The sequence below is a fragment of the Pyrgilauda ruficollis genome, unplaced genomic scaffold, assembly GCF_017590135.1.
Source record: "Pyrgilauda ruficollis isolate IOZ18807 unplaced genomic scaffold, ASM1759013v1 scaffold58, whole genome shotgun sequence".
NCBI classification, from domain to species: domain Eukaryota; kingdom Metazoa; phylum Chordata; class Aves; order Passeriformes; family Passeridae; genus Pyrgilauda; species Pyrgilauda ruficollis.
Genome location: NW_024527488.1, coordinates 1,170,622 through 1,186,827, shown reverse-complemented (window position 1 = coordinate 1,186,827; position 16,206 = coordinate 1,170,622). Strand labels below are relative to the sequence as shown.

The window sequence follows — 16,206 nt, the reverse complement described above, 5'->3', positions numbered from 1 at the left end:
AAAAGAGCTCAAAGTATCTCAACTTGTTATCCCTTGTAAAAAATGTCAAATTTTTCAAACAGAGTTATTTTTACTATCTGCTAATTAACTAACAAGTTATTGTAAATGTGTTACTGTGGATCTTTTTAGAAATTATATCAAATGTTTGCCAAAATTTATCATAAAACCACAATGCTTCTGCATTTTTCATCTCAAATGCCTTGCTTTTAAACTACTTACAGTCACCAAGCTTTCTTATTTCAGGCTTCTGCTCACTGAAATCCCCATCAAAAGGCTAAGCTATCTCCCCAAAACTCAGTGACAGTTCTTCACAAAGCAAAGCAGTCGACCTTTCCAAGCCTCATTAATCTGTTGGAGCTGCCACAGCCAAGAGCTGAAGGGAAAAGCAGAGGAAACTTGAATTGGAAAATATTTTGACATAATTGACCCAGATGACAAACTAAGCTTAAGCACATGTCAAGCACGGGGAGTGGTACAAAAGCATCGGCTGGGTGATACAGGAAGCTAAACCAAGCCAAGGTGAAGTCAGAGCCTTGGGAACAGTGTATATTTTTGTAATTACTGCTCATTGAAAAAAGAAAAGATTCCTTCAGCCCAAACTCTTAAGTAACAGCAAATAAAAGGACAGGAATATTTTCTCTTTTTTTTTTTTTAAATCACATTGTAGTTGGATCTCCTAACCAATGTTTCAAATTAAAGTGTAAGAACAGTATAATTCACATCATCTGTACCAGTGGTTTGCTCAGTGCTGACATCCTTAAACACTCCTTACTGTCACAGGTGGGTTTGGTTTTCTTTGTTTTGTGTGGTGTGGTTTCTTTCAAGTATTGCTTCATCCTGTTTACAAAAATTACCGTGTCTCACTTAGCTGAACTGCAAGGCATTTAACTTCTTAAAATTTAAACTGGTTTTTGTCACTACCCTTAAGTGAGGCTTTGACTTACTTTTGATTTTAAACAGACAAATGTTAAAAAGCACTAAACAGCAAGAGGAAAAATGATGTTTCTGAAACCTTCACAAGCATATAGAAGTTGCATAATTTTTCTTGCTATATATCTTATAAACTCAGGTAATCTGCTTGTTGGACAGAAAACAGAACTCCAAGTCCCCATGGATCAGACCATCACAGATACATGATAGAGTTTATCTGGATGGGTATCCTGATGGTGCCTCCCAGCCTGACATCCTAAGAGCACACTCCAGTGTTCATTCTGAAACAGGTTGAAACCAAATAAAGCTCAATGGTTTTTTTTATTTGGTAATAAAGTTAATGACCTAACTAGCACAATAATAGGAGGGGGAAAGAATTCCACATGGACTCTCTGCAAATTGCTTCCCAGAAAAGCAACAGAAAATCTGTAAGGAAAAGTAATACTCATTTGATTCTTACCACAATACAATGACACAGAACTTCCTAAAAATAAAATAAACAAAAAAATGTAAAATCCAAGAGGGCAGTCGTAATACATCTAAAGAAACTAAGATTCAAGACAAATGCAGAGATAATTATCTATGCCATACAGCATGATAGGTGAGTTTCTTCTGAAAATATAATATCACCACAAAAATCCTAGTGGTCTCACAAAAAATATAGCTCAAAAAACCAGCTAGTCAAAACTGACCGTAAGTGCAGGATCTGTCAAAACAGTCCACAGAAATACCTACCATATAAATAGTCAAAAGAGGGAATACAGTGACAAAGGGTTTCATTTCCTTCATGCTCAGTTTCAGAAAGCTAGATGACACCTAAAGCAAAAATGTCAGAGACAGCTTGTATATAACAGCAAGGTGTCATCAGCCTGACAGAAGCTGAAAGTTATATCCCCATCATATTCATATGGATATTCATATTCATATGGTCCAATACCTGTATACAAGGGGTTTTTCTTACTAGCACAAAAAAATGTGTAAAACACATTTCAGAAGAAAATTACAAACTTTGGTACAAGCACAAGAGGATTGTGAAAGACAAAAGTGCAGAGAAGGCTGACTGAAACAAGCAGTCAGATCAAAAGTTGTTGATAAGTCAAGACTGATGTTCAATCCTGCAGAATGAAAAAATTATCCTAATCCATTCCTTCACGCAGTCTTACACCCGCTTGTATCCATGAGTGCAAAACATTGAAAAATCTCCAAGCAGCTGAGAACAATTCAGTTGCCTTTTCTGAAACAGAGGTTTGGAGGGGGGAAAAATCCAGATGACCAGTAAAACCCTGAAAAGCCTCGATGCTGCAAGACATTTAGAAAAAGGGGTTGGCGGGAAGGAGCAGGAAGAGCCATCCCCTGGAAAGTAGTTGACAACCTCCTCCCCAGTAAATTTAGCAGATACATTGTATTAGAGACAAAGAAAGTCAAGAGAAGGAACAAAAATAAACTATTCCCCCTAGGAATTATATGCAAGATTGCTTTGTAAAACAAACCAACCAACAAGCTGCTTTGCTCTGGAAAAGCAAAAGGTCACCAATCTCGGTGCAAATACAGCTATAAAAAGTTTTTGGCCAAGTATCAAAGAGCATGTTTACAAAAGGGCAACATTCATTGTAACACTAACCATTCAAACCTCACAATAGATTTCAGGAGAGAACAGGATGCAACGTCAAACATCTGTTATCACGTTATTTTCTTCAACTCCTCTGCCCAGAAATGACATGGAGACTCAGCCCATCTCCCAAACCTCATGAGAGGCCAGTCAGACGCGGGACAGAGGCTGCCTTGTGACAGCTCCCCATGCCCAAGACAGATGGAAAGGTCACATTCAAACAGTTTGCTCATAACCCAGCTGAAACATCTCACTGAATAGAGTCAGCTGTCCAAACTGCACAGACACATCTGGCAAACAAAGCCTTCCTGGAGGCAGGCAGGGGCGATACCTGCTGCACTGAAACAGGACAACCAGCTCACACAAGGACAGTACATCCAGCACTGATGGGAGCTGGGACTTACTGTGCTCATGGCTCTTAAATGCAGTGTGCGGACACAATAGGTCCAGCCTTCCAAAAATCACAGAACCGAGCAAGCACTGCACGTAACAGAATCGATCTCCTCTCAGGTTTCACAGACAAAGGGAGAGGCAGCATCCAGCAGCAGGCTCCCACAGCTAGAGCTGTGCCTCCTGCCTGCAGCCCCTGCTCCAGAAGGGTCCAAGAACCTCTGCCCTCTGCACTATCCCAAAAGAGTATCCTACAAACTGTACAGCAGACAGCAAACACTTCTCATCAGAATTACTTAAGAGAGACTGGAAGGAAAATGAAAGTCTGAAAAGTAAATCATCAAGAATCGCACTTTAATTTCAAAATGCCTGATGTCAGTTCCAGGGATGGATATCCAAGACATAATGTAGAGAAGGGGAAAATTAATAGGGCTCTAGGCAAGAAAAGAAAAATCCCCTCTCAAAAACACCCCAACAAAACAAACCAAACCCCCACATGTTCATCTACTTTGGATTTATTGCAGGAACACTTGCAGTGGAAAATAATTCATGCCTGTTGTGCTTGAAAAAGTGCTACAGACAATGTTTAACACATTTAGTACATGATGGATGTTGCCTTTTTCTGTCCAGGAAACAAGTGTGAAGTTAGAGAAAGTGGGCTATGTTCCCTTCCTGGAGTCAACATGTCCAAGGTTGGACATGCTCCAGAGATGTGCTTCTTGAAACATCTGTATATTGAATATTTGACCAGTTCCAGGCCAGGGGATTTAAACCAACTGGGAATCACAGGCAATTTCCTAGAGCCAGACACTTCTGCAGCTTGTCAATTATAGGGAATGTTGCATGTGCAGAACTCCACCATGGAAAAACACTGCACTTCTGAACACCAGCATTTCCCATCATTGCGCCTCTGGACACCTCCTGGTCAGCACGGGCCACCCTTCACTCTCGGACAATTAACTGCATCAGCAAAACTGTCTGACAGTGCCATGATCAAGGGATACAAGATAGCAACAACATCAATTTTCAACCTTTTTTTTTTTTTCCCCAGACTGCTACCTTCTTTCCCCACCCTCCCAGGCACCAGTGTTTAGGGTGAGACAAAGAGGAATGTTTTCTTTTAAGCAGAGGTGGAGGAAAAGGTTACCTTGTTTACCAGTAGCTCTGGAGCACAAAGAACTACTTTGTCTTTATGGAAGAGGCAAAAAAGGTAGTGTTTCTTAAGGGCTGAGGTTTCCAAGGCTGCCCTTGTTGATGTGACTGTGACCCAGAGGGCTGCCTGTAATCCCAGGGAACCCGGGCAGTGAAGGGCTGCTGGCTCCAGGGTCAACACAAATGCCTCTGGCTCCCAGAGAGGATCCACAGCTACAGCGTGCCTGAAAGGATGGGAGGAGGAGGAGGAAGCTGTGCGGAAACTAACACAGGAGGCTTTGTGAGTAAAGAGATGGTCAACAGAGAAGGGGACGTGATCTTACTGCTGAGGAGGAGATACTTTCAAAATACTTAAACAAATGTTTTTTCTTGCACTTCATTAACATTCTGACACAGCTGCAAGACTACCCCATGTGGAATCATTCTGCTATCTTTTTTTTTCCTATGCAGTGAAGCTCAGTGTTATTATTAAATAACTTCCATTCATGTGTTTTCCATACAACCCAGAGTGATCAATTACACTGATTCATAGGCAACAAAATCCAAAATTTTTCTATACTGTTTCTTAACGCTGAGAGAATATCCCATTTATACAAGAGTATTCAAGATATAACTGATTTTTCAAGCTTTCTGAAAACTGATGAAGTAGAACTATTTCCCCAGAAAAAAAGGCAAATAGGACAAGAAAAATCTGTAATGAAACACAAACAGTGAGATAAAGAAAGTGACCTTCCTGAGGAATGAAAAGGAATGTAAGAGATTAGATGATATTTCCATGCACACAGTAATTACAGTAACAGCAGCTATCCACTATCCAGAGCCTTTTCACTTATATTGCTTTAATTGCAGTACAAATATTGTTGCCACTTTTAGAAAGACTTTAAACAATGCCAATATCACTCCACAGCTTACCCATCCATCCCACATCTGTGCTGTGACAAAATAAATAACAGTTCTTTTAAAAGCATACAAGAAAACACACTTAAACTGATCAAACTTACTTGATATTTACAAGGTCTTTGCAGGAGCATATATAGGGATCAGAAACACTAAGAACCACTGGATTTTAACACCAGAAATTGGTAAACCATCAGTTGATATGCAGGAGTAAAGAAAATGTGAGTGATGTGAGTGTGAATGGCTTACCTTCACTGCCAAGAAGTTGAGGCCACTTTCATGAGCCAAAGCTTTTGCTATCATGGTTTTTGAGCACCCAGGAGGTCCATAGAGCAGGACACCCTTGGGAGGCTGGATCCCCATTCGGATGAAGGACTCTGGATGTTTGAGAGGCCATTCCACTGCCTGCTTCAATTTCAGCTTGACATCCTCTAGTCCTCCTATGTCTGACCAGGATACCTGCAAAACAGAGCATTTTTGCTGAATTCAGACCATGGGGCAGAACTATTGAAAAAGTAAACAAATCAGATATGCTCTGCAGAATGTGCACTGGTTCTTTAATGAAGTTGTTTTTAATGAGTCACTTCTTCAAAAAGTCTTTATGAAACAAGAAGCATAAGACAGGCTTGTCAGGAATACATAATGGCATGTGTTATGTCCTACCAAAAAAGCAGACAGATCTAAAACCTGCCACACCTCTTCCTACATGGCTGTCAACAAGCCTGAGACTTTTCTCCACATATTCCCAGCCTGCTCTTCCTCTGGTCACCATCCACTCCCATTCACTTCAAATATTAAACATGTCAAGGCACACCTAAATTAAATTATCTTCTGCCTTAAAACACTCTTCCAGAAATTTTCTCAATATAAATCATCCTTCAGCTCTGGAAAGTGAGTTGTATGTGAAAAGCAAGCAGAGTGTTGCTGAGAGGTAAGGTATTGCCTTTCCCCCGAGCTGAAATCTGGTGTCACCCTTGGTTTGTCCCTATTTTCTCCTGGTGCCAGAACAAGGAGTGGAAACTAGAAGTAGACAGCCCCTGAGAAAGGTAATTCAGTCTGCTATTGAAGTGCATGAAAAAAAGCATTTGGATGTGGTGCAAGCACTTTTATTTAAGACCAAGAAAACTTCAAATAAAATTTCTCTTAGATTGTCAGACTTTCACGTGGAAGAAAATTACAAAGAGAGCAGAGAGCAAACAGCAAACATAACCAAAGTTTGTGTTTATGAGTCAGACATGAAATAGTGTGACTATTCATAGTCACATAGTGTGACTTTAATTTCATTTCAAAAGATGTATTACCTTCCCCTACAACCCTTGATTCTATGTAGGAGCTTTGTAAACTGCACAGAACTAAATCTGACACTCTCAGACGACTTTTTCTGAGGGAAGAAGACAACATAAGCTTGTTCTTCTTTTTTCAGTATCAATCCTTACTCATACCTGGCAAAGCATGGACTAGTCATTCTATCATCATGTCTTTCTATCCAGACAAAGATTTTGACAAACATGAACAAGACCATCTTGAAATTAATTAGGCCATCATCAATTCCCTATTTCAGCAACAGAAGGCAAGATCTATTAGCAGTACTTTACATGCACGTAAAAAGTCAGGGAGAAAACACTTAAATGCTACTTTTACCCTCTTAAATATTCAGTCATTTACCCTCTGCAAATATTCAGTCTACTGAATATCAGTCAGGCAATGTTCAAGTGATTTTACAGACCCACTACACGGCATTTAAGACCAGCACAAGTGACAAAATTGTACAGAAAAGGTGAAGTAAGGTCACCTTGCATGAAGGTTGTTTTCAGCGATCTGGAGACTTATTCTGACTTTGCCTACATTTTAAATTCTGACAGTACAAGGCATGGAATTGGCGCAGCAATAATATTAAAAGCAAAAATAGCCAATAAACCATTACCTTCACATTCTGGTGAATTCTAAACAGAACAAACTTGTCCTCATTTCAAAAGGAGAGAGCTAAGTATGGAGGGGGGGAGAGGGGAGGGGAGAGAGGTTGGGGAACAGTCCACCAGCAATAGTTTCACTGCCCTCACCTGCACAGAACTCAAAGGAGAGGTCTTGCAACACCAGCAATGAGGTGTGATGTTCTGTCACTGTGGAAATGGCTCTAAAGATTAGCCTTGGGGCTGGGCTCACACATGGAAAATCAGCTCTCTGCTACAGCATGTACAACACCAACATTTCATTACAGCTGCAATCTTAAGCTCTCCCCAGGTCAACAGAGCTCAGAGTGCGATGCAGAGCAGCAGCTCCCCAGAGGTTATTAAGCACCAGTAATAAAGAAATAAAGCAGACAGGCAAAGGATGTCTTATCCAGAATCTTTTGCCTGCAAAGACACAAATCTGAGTGTTGAATTACAGTAAAGGGAGTGAAAGAGGCAAGCAAAACCCACAGTGCTCTCTGAAAAAACCTTCATAAAGACCCACAGGAGAGGGAGGAATGGCAACTGCAGTGCAACTCCCCAAAGAACTGCAGTATTAACTTCCTGATTTATAATGTGCATCCTCTCTCCCCTAAATCCCTGCTGCAGAAAAAGCAGCCTTCTAAAAAGGTTGTGACACACAGCAAAGTTCAAGAAAGGCTCTGTAAAAATGGAAGGCAGAACTAGGCAGCAAGGATTTTGCATTTGCCTTGGTCACAGCCAACACAATTCAGATACAAGAGGAAAGAATTGTGGCTTTATTCAGAAGTTACTTTGAACTCTTGTCATTTGATTGGCACATGGCTACTGCAAAGCAATGAAATATGAAAGAGCCCCACCATCTGAAAAATTAAAAATCAAAAAAGTCTCATGTATGTCAATGGTTTTACTTGGAAGTCACTACATGGGCCAAAGGTCGCATCCACACCAAGGGGGATGCCAAGTGAGTACTGTATCTGCAATAAATACCTAAAAAGCTGATATTATTAATGTAGTTCAAATTCCTGTCTTCTCTTTGGACAAAAAAAAAATCTCACATCTTATAACTTCAGACACACTAAAGTTATTTTTAGCAAGGTTTTTTTAGATTACAGCATTCACAAAATATTTTGAGATGGCATGGACTGTAAAGACCATCTAGTTCCAAACTCTCTTCCTTTGGTAAGTGATATGGGAGGACACAAAATCTGTTGCACCCAGATCATTTTAGAATCTACTTTAAACTCACCCCAGGCAGCAAGCAGATGGCTTGAAATTTACCCTACATCTTCAGAGAATATGCATTACTTTGTGGAAATGCAGGTCCTGTCAGCACAAAAATAATCTCCACTATGTTGTTAATAAAGGAATGAATTCCAATAGTACTCCAATAACTCGGTGAGCGTTTAACAAATAAAACCAAGTGACAATCAAGGAAGCCACTAGCAGGATGGTTTAGTGGACAAGAGGAGCCTGAGGAGTATATGGACCAGGACTGAGAACAGAATTCCTGCAGTACCTCAAGACCTTGCTTCTACCTGCCTGTATTGTGCCATTGGGCAGCATTCCACCTGGCTCCAAAGGGGCTGGAGTGCCTGAGAGGCACAGCAAAGGAGTAACAACCTGAGCCCACAAGCCAGCAGCACAACGAGCAAGGCAAGAAACTCTGGCTCTCAGCAGAGCCACTTAGCCTTGAGGATATTGGTGCCATGACACCATTTCCAGGAAAAGCTGTTTGAGGCCAGCCTGCAGAGCATGGACTCTTAGCAAGCCAAGTGTGACATCCGAGCTGGCTGTGTGCAGCATCCGGTTCACGGACTTTATTTCCCATTCCTATAAGTTTGGGAATAACTGTCTACAGTTGTGCAATCTAGTTCCCAAATGACTCATTTTCATGCAATGAAACATAAATGTTTTCTTCTAGGGCTTAGGGAGCTGCTGAGGAACACCAACACAACTGCTCACAGAATCAGGATTTAGTCAGATTAAATAGAAAATTCTTTTGCTCAAACTTCTTAACACAGATCAGAGCTGCCTTAAGCCAGGTCAGTTCCCCAGCACAATTTATGTTGGGTCTGCTACTGAACTACTATAATATGCAATTAAGAGGGCAGTGAGCATGGTAAAGATGAACCTGGCACCACCAAATGAACTGTTCATATAATGACAGTCACCTGACAAGTGACTGTTTGGCAGTCATAATCAGCCTACAGCATTGAATTCTGGCTTCATTTAAAACCATATAATAACACTGAAGACATTCAGGCCACATTTACATAAAAATCAGAGCAATCAAACTGTTCACAGTTTTGTTTCAACACACTTTGGTTACATATGCTAACAGTTGGTTTCTGCTTTAGTTTGTGTCTGCTTCCCAAAAAGCTCCAGCTTCCATGGCTGTTCCAGACCTTCCTTGCACATGCATCTGAAGATTTTTACCCCATTAATCCACCCAGCATAAAAAACTAAGAGATCAGGAGATACGATGCTGCACTCCAAACTCTTCCTGGAGCATTAGGAACCATTCTTCAAACAGTTCTTCAAAATCATAAATAAATAAACACCCAAACAGAAAGATGATGGAATAACATTTACCAGTAACCTGAGGCCTCCACCCCATAAAATTCCTCTTTTTACGTGGCCCTGACAATGTTGCCACAGCATTGCACAAAACAACTTACTTTTGGCACATCAATTGCCACCTCCCTCATGGCGCTGGGCCTGACATCATTCATCCCCTGCAGGAAGTCATTGAAAGCAATCATCACTGACCCAGCCACTGCGGTGTCCCACAGGCCGGGCCTCTTCCCCAGTACTCTCCGCAGCGCGTACAGACCTAGTGAAACAAGAAAACAGGGAAATAGGTAGGCTTCCTCCTGGTTCTCATGAGCAGAGTGCACCACACACACATACTGCAGCACTGGGAAGGAAATGATGTTCAAAAGAGTGTCTCAGTGCTGGGCCTGAACTACATCAAAGAACATGCAAGACGCTTCTGATAAGACAGCACAAAAAAGGGGATTTAACAACCACAGACAGAATATAAGTTGTATCTCTTCCAAAACACAGAATGAAACAACCTTGTTCCCATTTTCCTAGAGATGAAACTTACAGGGCAAACCCTTCAAATGTCCATGCATTGATCTGAATACATTTCTAAACCACAGAGGAAGAGGGACAATGAACATTCAAGGACACGTTAAGTGAGCTCACAAGATATCTGCAACCTTGCCCACTTCTCTACTATCAGGACAGTATCTTCAAAAGTTTTTTAAAAAACCCGATGAGATTGCTATAACATCCATTGGAACCCTATTTTTCCATGTAGTAAGATGCCAGACACCTGCATTTTACTTGATCTGGAACAAATATTCCCTGTGACACTCAATAGTTCTTTGTTCCCTTCAGCAATTACACTTTTCAAATGCAGGCAGAGCTTTTACCCACTCTTTTGTTTGGACAAATCACTCACATACAGTATCTATAAATCTTGATACTAATTCCTAGTTTCCTCCTATAAATCAATCCTTCAAAAGCCACACAAGTCCCACCTACTCACACATCAATACATCAATATTCCTCAGGCAGGACCGAGCGGTACTATTGGCATCTCCCAGGCATTTACAAAAGAGAGCAACTGAAGCTCCTGTTCTGTAAGATACCCAAAAGCAGGATCATTTCCCCTCTATAATTATCCCTTTTAAGGCCTAATAGAATTTAGAGTTTTATTGTTTCTGCTTCCAAACCTGTCCACTTATGTTATCTGAAATTATGTATCTGAAAATGTTAAACTTTTTTTTTTTTTGTATATTATTACATGAGTATCATTTTATGTGCAGGTAACACACACATCCAGATATGCAGTATCTGTTGCCATGTGTTGCTCCAAAACAAATGAAGCACTTCATACCACACCAGCTCACCTTGCATGACCAAAAAAAGACAAACATTTGTTAAGTCTCTTCTATATTTAACCAAACAAAACATCAATTAGTGCTACATGAACGGACAATAAAAGGGATAAACCGTTTCTGAAAATAGATGTGGTTTTAACTTTCAGCAGATTGTTGTCTTTTTTTTCTGCAGAGGCACTGGTAGATGCAGACATGCAAAGTTTCTGACAATGACAGGAATTCTGCATTTCCTACAATATATACAATGTGTGAAGAGATATAATACGTCCCCTGTGAAGCAGTACAGCTGCTGTCTCTCCATAAAGTGCCAATTACAGCAGAGTCAGAGCACCTGCATCCAATACACAGGCTCTTAATACAATAACAGAAAGAAAAAAAGTTTGTATTTCAGGTTTCCCCTTGCACAGAACATCCAAAACTAATAAGATATATAAATAAAAACATTCCATGAGGCCAAGGAAAGAAATTAAAATCTGGTCACCAGAGGACAAGTATAAAATGTAACTGACTCATTTTAACAGCTCAGGCAAATTTCTCACCCACTTCTTCCTTCCTCAAAGAAGTTGATTTAAGCAAAGAAAAACCAAAACAAACAACTTAAATGAGACAACATAGATTCACCCCCCCAGATTTAAAATTTATATCCAAACAAATAACAAACTCAACATATTACTCCAGTGTCATTGCAGCTAAGACTTTGTGGGGTGGGAGTGGGCATTGGGGTCCAGTCTCCTAATTTCTTTCAGGGCAATCAATTCACATGGGAATTTCAGTTTAAAAAAATATAAGTAAATAACATCACATGAAATTAAGGCATAGAGAAAGCAAGTTAATGATAAGGAATATCTATTGTTTTTATACCTATCTACTCCACCGAGTGCCTGTGTAGCCCAGCACCCATTTGAGGCATGGTTATTTTCTTTTTTCCATGACATGAGTAAGTCTTAAAACCAAGCACGTTTATATTAAAAATTGAGGGAGAATACCAAATAAAAATACCCAAGGAGACCACTGCTCTTAAGTTTTGTTACAGCCAGGGCTACGAGGAGTACAAGTGAAATTTCAGTCCTCAGCAGTGGGTTTGAAAGGCAACAGCCTTGATCCAGAACAGGAATAAAGAGGTCACAGCTTTCCAAACAAAGCCGGAATTCATTTCAGCATGTGCACGCACACGCCACTGCACAGGTCAGCGTTTAATTGAAACAATGTTTTACATTAAAACAATAATAAAAAACAGATTGAAAAAGAAAGCATGATTCTTCCTGTTTCCTCCTGTTATCATAATCATTCTTTCCTGCACTTCAGATTGACCTCTAACAAGAGGGGTGGTGGGGGGGAGCCTCAGTAACAGAAGGATACAGCCAGTGGCTTGCCAGAGGCAGGAAAACTCATCCTCGTCTCGAGATGCTGAAAGATGGATTTAATGTAAGGAAATGCAGGGTAGGATGCAAACTCTGCTGCCAGAAGCAGTGCAGAGGCAAAGGAGGTGGAATCCTACAGCAAAGCCATGTTGATCACAACACAAGTTATAATGCAGATACAAACAGGAACACCTCAGAAAACATCAGGCACCTGGGTGTCTTCCACATGGCAATGTTTTGGGTTGAGCATAATGTCATTGCTGTGAACTGGCTCTGAGCACAGCATTTGTTTCAGCTCTGCTTGCTGCTTCTCAGATGTTACTCCATTCTTCAGGGTTAATGAGTTCCAATAACCCTTTTGGCACTGCCTGAGGGGGCTCAGAAGTGGGTGAGTGGGTTTTCCCTGTTTTATTCCAGTCCTGCATAAGGGGAGGAAGGACTGAAGAGCAGTCAGTTATCCTGCTGAAGGGTCAGTGGGACTTCACACAGGCACAGGATATTTTGAGCAAAGCGATAGTGAGCAACACCGATTCTCAGTGAAGTGGCAATGGAAAATCCCAGTTTAAACAAAAAAAATTAAATAAAATAAAAGGAAAAGGGGAAAAAAAAAGAGCAGCATAATAAGGCATGCACGATTACAAACAATGGAAAATAAACAGTTTGTTCCAGCCCAGCAACTGTGTGCTCTACCTCACCAACTCATCCTGTCTGTCTAGAACAGAGGAAACCAAGTGGACAGAGGGGAAAAACCCAGCAGAACGCCATGTCCTGGTACAGATGATCCTTCTTTGGTACCAGGCTATGCACAAGGTCAATAGCATTGTCTGCCAGTAAGATTTTCTTGCTCATAGCTTGGCTAAGTTTTGGCACATTAGGTCATAATAACAAATATCTGAGCCTAAAAATAGATCCTACAACACTGCTATTATTTGTCAGAGTCTGTGTATAATTACACACCACTGTAAATAATAGGAAGCAGCCACTCAGAATGACCAACGTATATACTTTAGGTTTCCAACGCAGAATATATACACAGCACTTGAGGAAACAAACTGAGCCTAACAAAATGGTTAATCATGCATCTTTTACAGTCCATCAGCTGTTCCTTTTGCAAATCCATCCTGTCTGGACTTACTCTGCTAGAATCCCAATACCAGAAATTTTAAGTAGCTTCAAAGAAATTGTTATCTTCTTGTAAGATTGTTTACAAAAGTAAATGTTTCTTCTTTCTCTGCTGATCTGGCATTTCCCTCCCAAATTCTTCTGGCCAAACCCAGAAGACACACACCCTTTCTCCCTGTCAGATCCAACATGATCCTCTACCACATGGCTGGCAATGGAATGCTCAAGAGAGGAGCACAGATGGGTAAGACCCCAACTTTCTTATGGCACTGGAGGGGGCATCTTCCTCTACTTCCAGATCTTTACATACTACACTTCAAAATTTAACAGATTTATGCATAGAAAAAGCAATTCATATAACTTGAAGTCAGTTTAAAAATGTATTTTAAACTTTTTATTTATTTATTTAACCTGTATATAAAACTGTATGTAGGAAAAAAGTCAGGAAGCAGAAACCTTGACTTTCTGCTCTCAAAACCACATTCTGCAATCTGTCTTTAGCTGCCAGAGCTATAAAGGAAAAATCCCTGAAGAACTTGCATGCACTGTTTGCACAGGAAAGATAATGCCCTCAAATCCCTTGTAACCATAACATTGCAAATTCACTGGGCTAACCTGAGAGCTAACCTACTGCAGGGATTATATCCACGATTTATAGCCCTTCCTGAAGAGCCCCGACATTTGCTGGAACATGTCTGTGGAGCTGCCTGAAAGCTGCTGAGAGGTGTGACAGGGGAGGGCAAGGAAGGAAGGAAAGAGGAACTGCATTTTCAGAACTTCTTTCGTAGAGGAAATGGTTTATTCACAGATCAGGTACACACACACACGTCATTTATCCCGACAATGTGACAACAGAGGGAAATAAGGAATACCAGACTGCCTGTTCCTAGCCTGCTCCCAGACATAAATGTACCTAAGGGTGGTCACACGTGTCTGAGGAGAAAAATAAGCACAGCCAGGCTACCAGAACAGCAAGGGCAGAAAGACAATAAGCAACAGCTAATGGCTAACTGCCCAGTCTAACTGTAATTAGGAATGTTGGCAAGTGATACAGCTAAAAATTAAAATCAGGAGACTTTTGAAAACTTTGCCTGAAAATGTTTAAGTTGTGTTAACTATAGTAACTATCATTCTACATACAAATGCCTACTGCTAACTGCATTGCCACACATGAATAACATAATTTCTTTCCTACCACTCAAGCTGCAGAAGCAAGAACATGGTGACTTATCTGCCAAAAAGGCTCATTTAAAATATTAGTTACAGTTATTGATCAACTCTTCTGAAAAATAATCCCTATTTCCTGCTTATATAAATATCAGAAGGCAGAATGGGATGTGCTTTAAACAGATTATTAAGCACTCAACCACAACTGTGTACATGAAGTCAGCAATCCCATCATCCAATTAGCTGCAGATTTTGCATAAACACACACTGAAAATTAGTTATGATGAAAACCAAAAGTTCACATGCCCTGACTGCAGCGAGTGCAATGTTCCTCGTGCAAAACCAAAAATTAAGTACCATTACAAAACAAAACAAAAAAAAAACCAAAACAAGCAAAGATTTTCTTTAAGAAAAAATAACTCCAAAACCCAACACAGTGTGCACCGGCATTGCTTCAGAAAGGCAGCAGCCACATGTAGCCACTTCTGCAGAAAAGCCATCATTCCAAGCTGCTGCTGAAAGAAACAATCCCAAAATCCATGCTACAGAGGCCAAAAACGCCACATTTCTTTGCCACGTGTGTGTGCAAGCAAGGGCCCGTTTGCTCCTAACCTGCTCAGCTAATTGCTTTGGTTTAGAAACACCCTCTGCTTCAGGGACCCAAGTTAAACACCACGGAACACAGCACCAACTGAACACTGATGAACACTGAAGATGGGCATTGGATTTTCTTGCTCTCCTTACACCATAAATTAGAGTGATGGAGCACAGTGCCAGAAAATTCAGTTGTCCCAGTCCAAAAATTCATTTGTATCTTGACTCTTATATCATGTCTGTGCTTTTCAGTGCATTTCAAAATCCAATATTCTGCCCTTTCTGCAAAAATTTCATAACACCTTTTTTTATATTGACCATCTGACTAGATATGTTATTAATATTCCCCGAACTCCCACATTTTCTACATGACCTTTTCATAAAAAGGCAAGCAGCCTTTCCCACCTCATTTTGTATGTCACATGGGAACCAATACTCAGTTAGACAATGCAATAGCAGATTGTTTGCAACAGCATAGCTTCAATATTTGTCCCTGCTACTAATAAATAAATAACAACACAGACATGGTATTTTCAGTCAGTTTCCATAAGGGAATAAAATAATTATAGCATGCCAAGCAGTGCTTCCCTTTTCAAATCTGAAACTGCAGTCAGTTAATTAGAAAGCAAACCAAAAACCACCCTGCAAAACAAACAATCCCATTGCCCTGGTCATCAATTGCCTCTGTCAAAATCTGCATTTTCAACAGCGTCTCAAGCCCACATTCCTACATTTAGCAGTATAATCCAAGAAAAATATCTACATTTGTTGCACACCCCCAGCAGAACCCGGGTCCAGACAGTGCTGGGAAAGGTTCAGAATCTTTATGGCTTAAAGAAAGGAAGGATATTCTTGATGCCCTAACACTGGGCTGTTTCATCAGGGCTGTGCCTGAGCTGAAAGGAAGAGTTCGATTGGAGATAGGAGGCTGGGAAGGCACGGATTGAAGGCAGTGTTTGTCTGGTTGAAAGAGCAGTCAGGGGCTGCTCCTCGGGGTGCACAGAGCCTCACTGTTAATCACATTAGCCCACACGGCTCATGTTTCCTGCAGGTGGCCAGGCTACCACAACTGCAGGAGCTGGGGGGGAAAAGCCACACAGGTCTAACAAAGAGACATTCCTGGGCTTCAGGGGAATTCACTT

The 16,206-nt window shown here is 40.7% G+C and overlaps 1 protein-coding gene across 1 annotated transcript in view; it reads right to left on the bottom strand.

The window, feature by feature from the left end:
• Positions 1–16,206, bottom strand: part of SPATA5 (spermatogenesis associated 5) — a 161,612-nt gene that overhangs the window by 131,311 nt on the left and 14,095 nt on the right. The window contains 2 exon segments of the mRNA XM_041482277.1: positions 5,228–5,437; positions 9,588–9,742. Of these exon segments, the coding sequence (XP_041338211.1) occupies positions 5,228–5,437; positions 9,588–9,742 (365 nt within the window).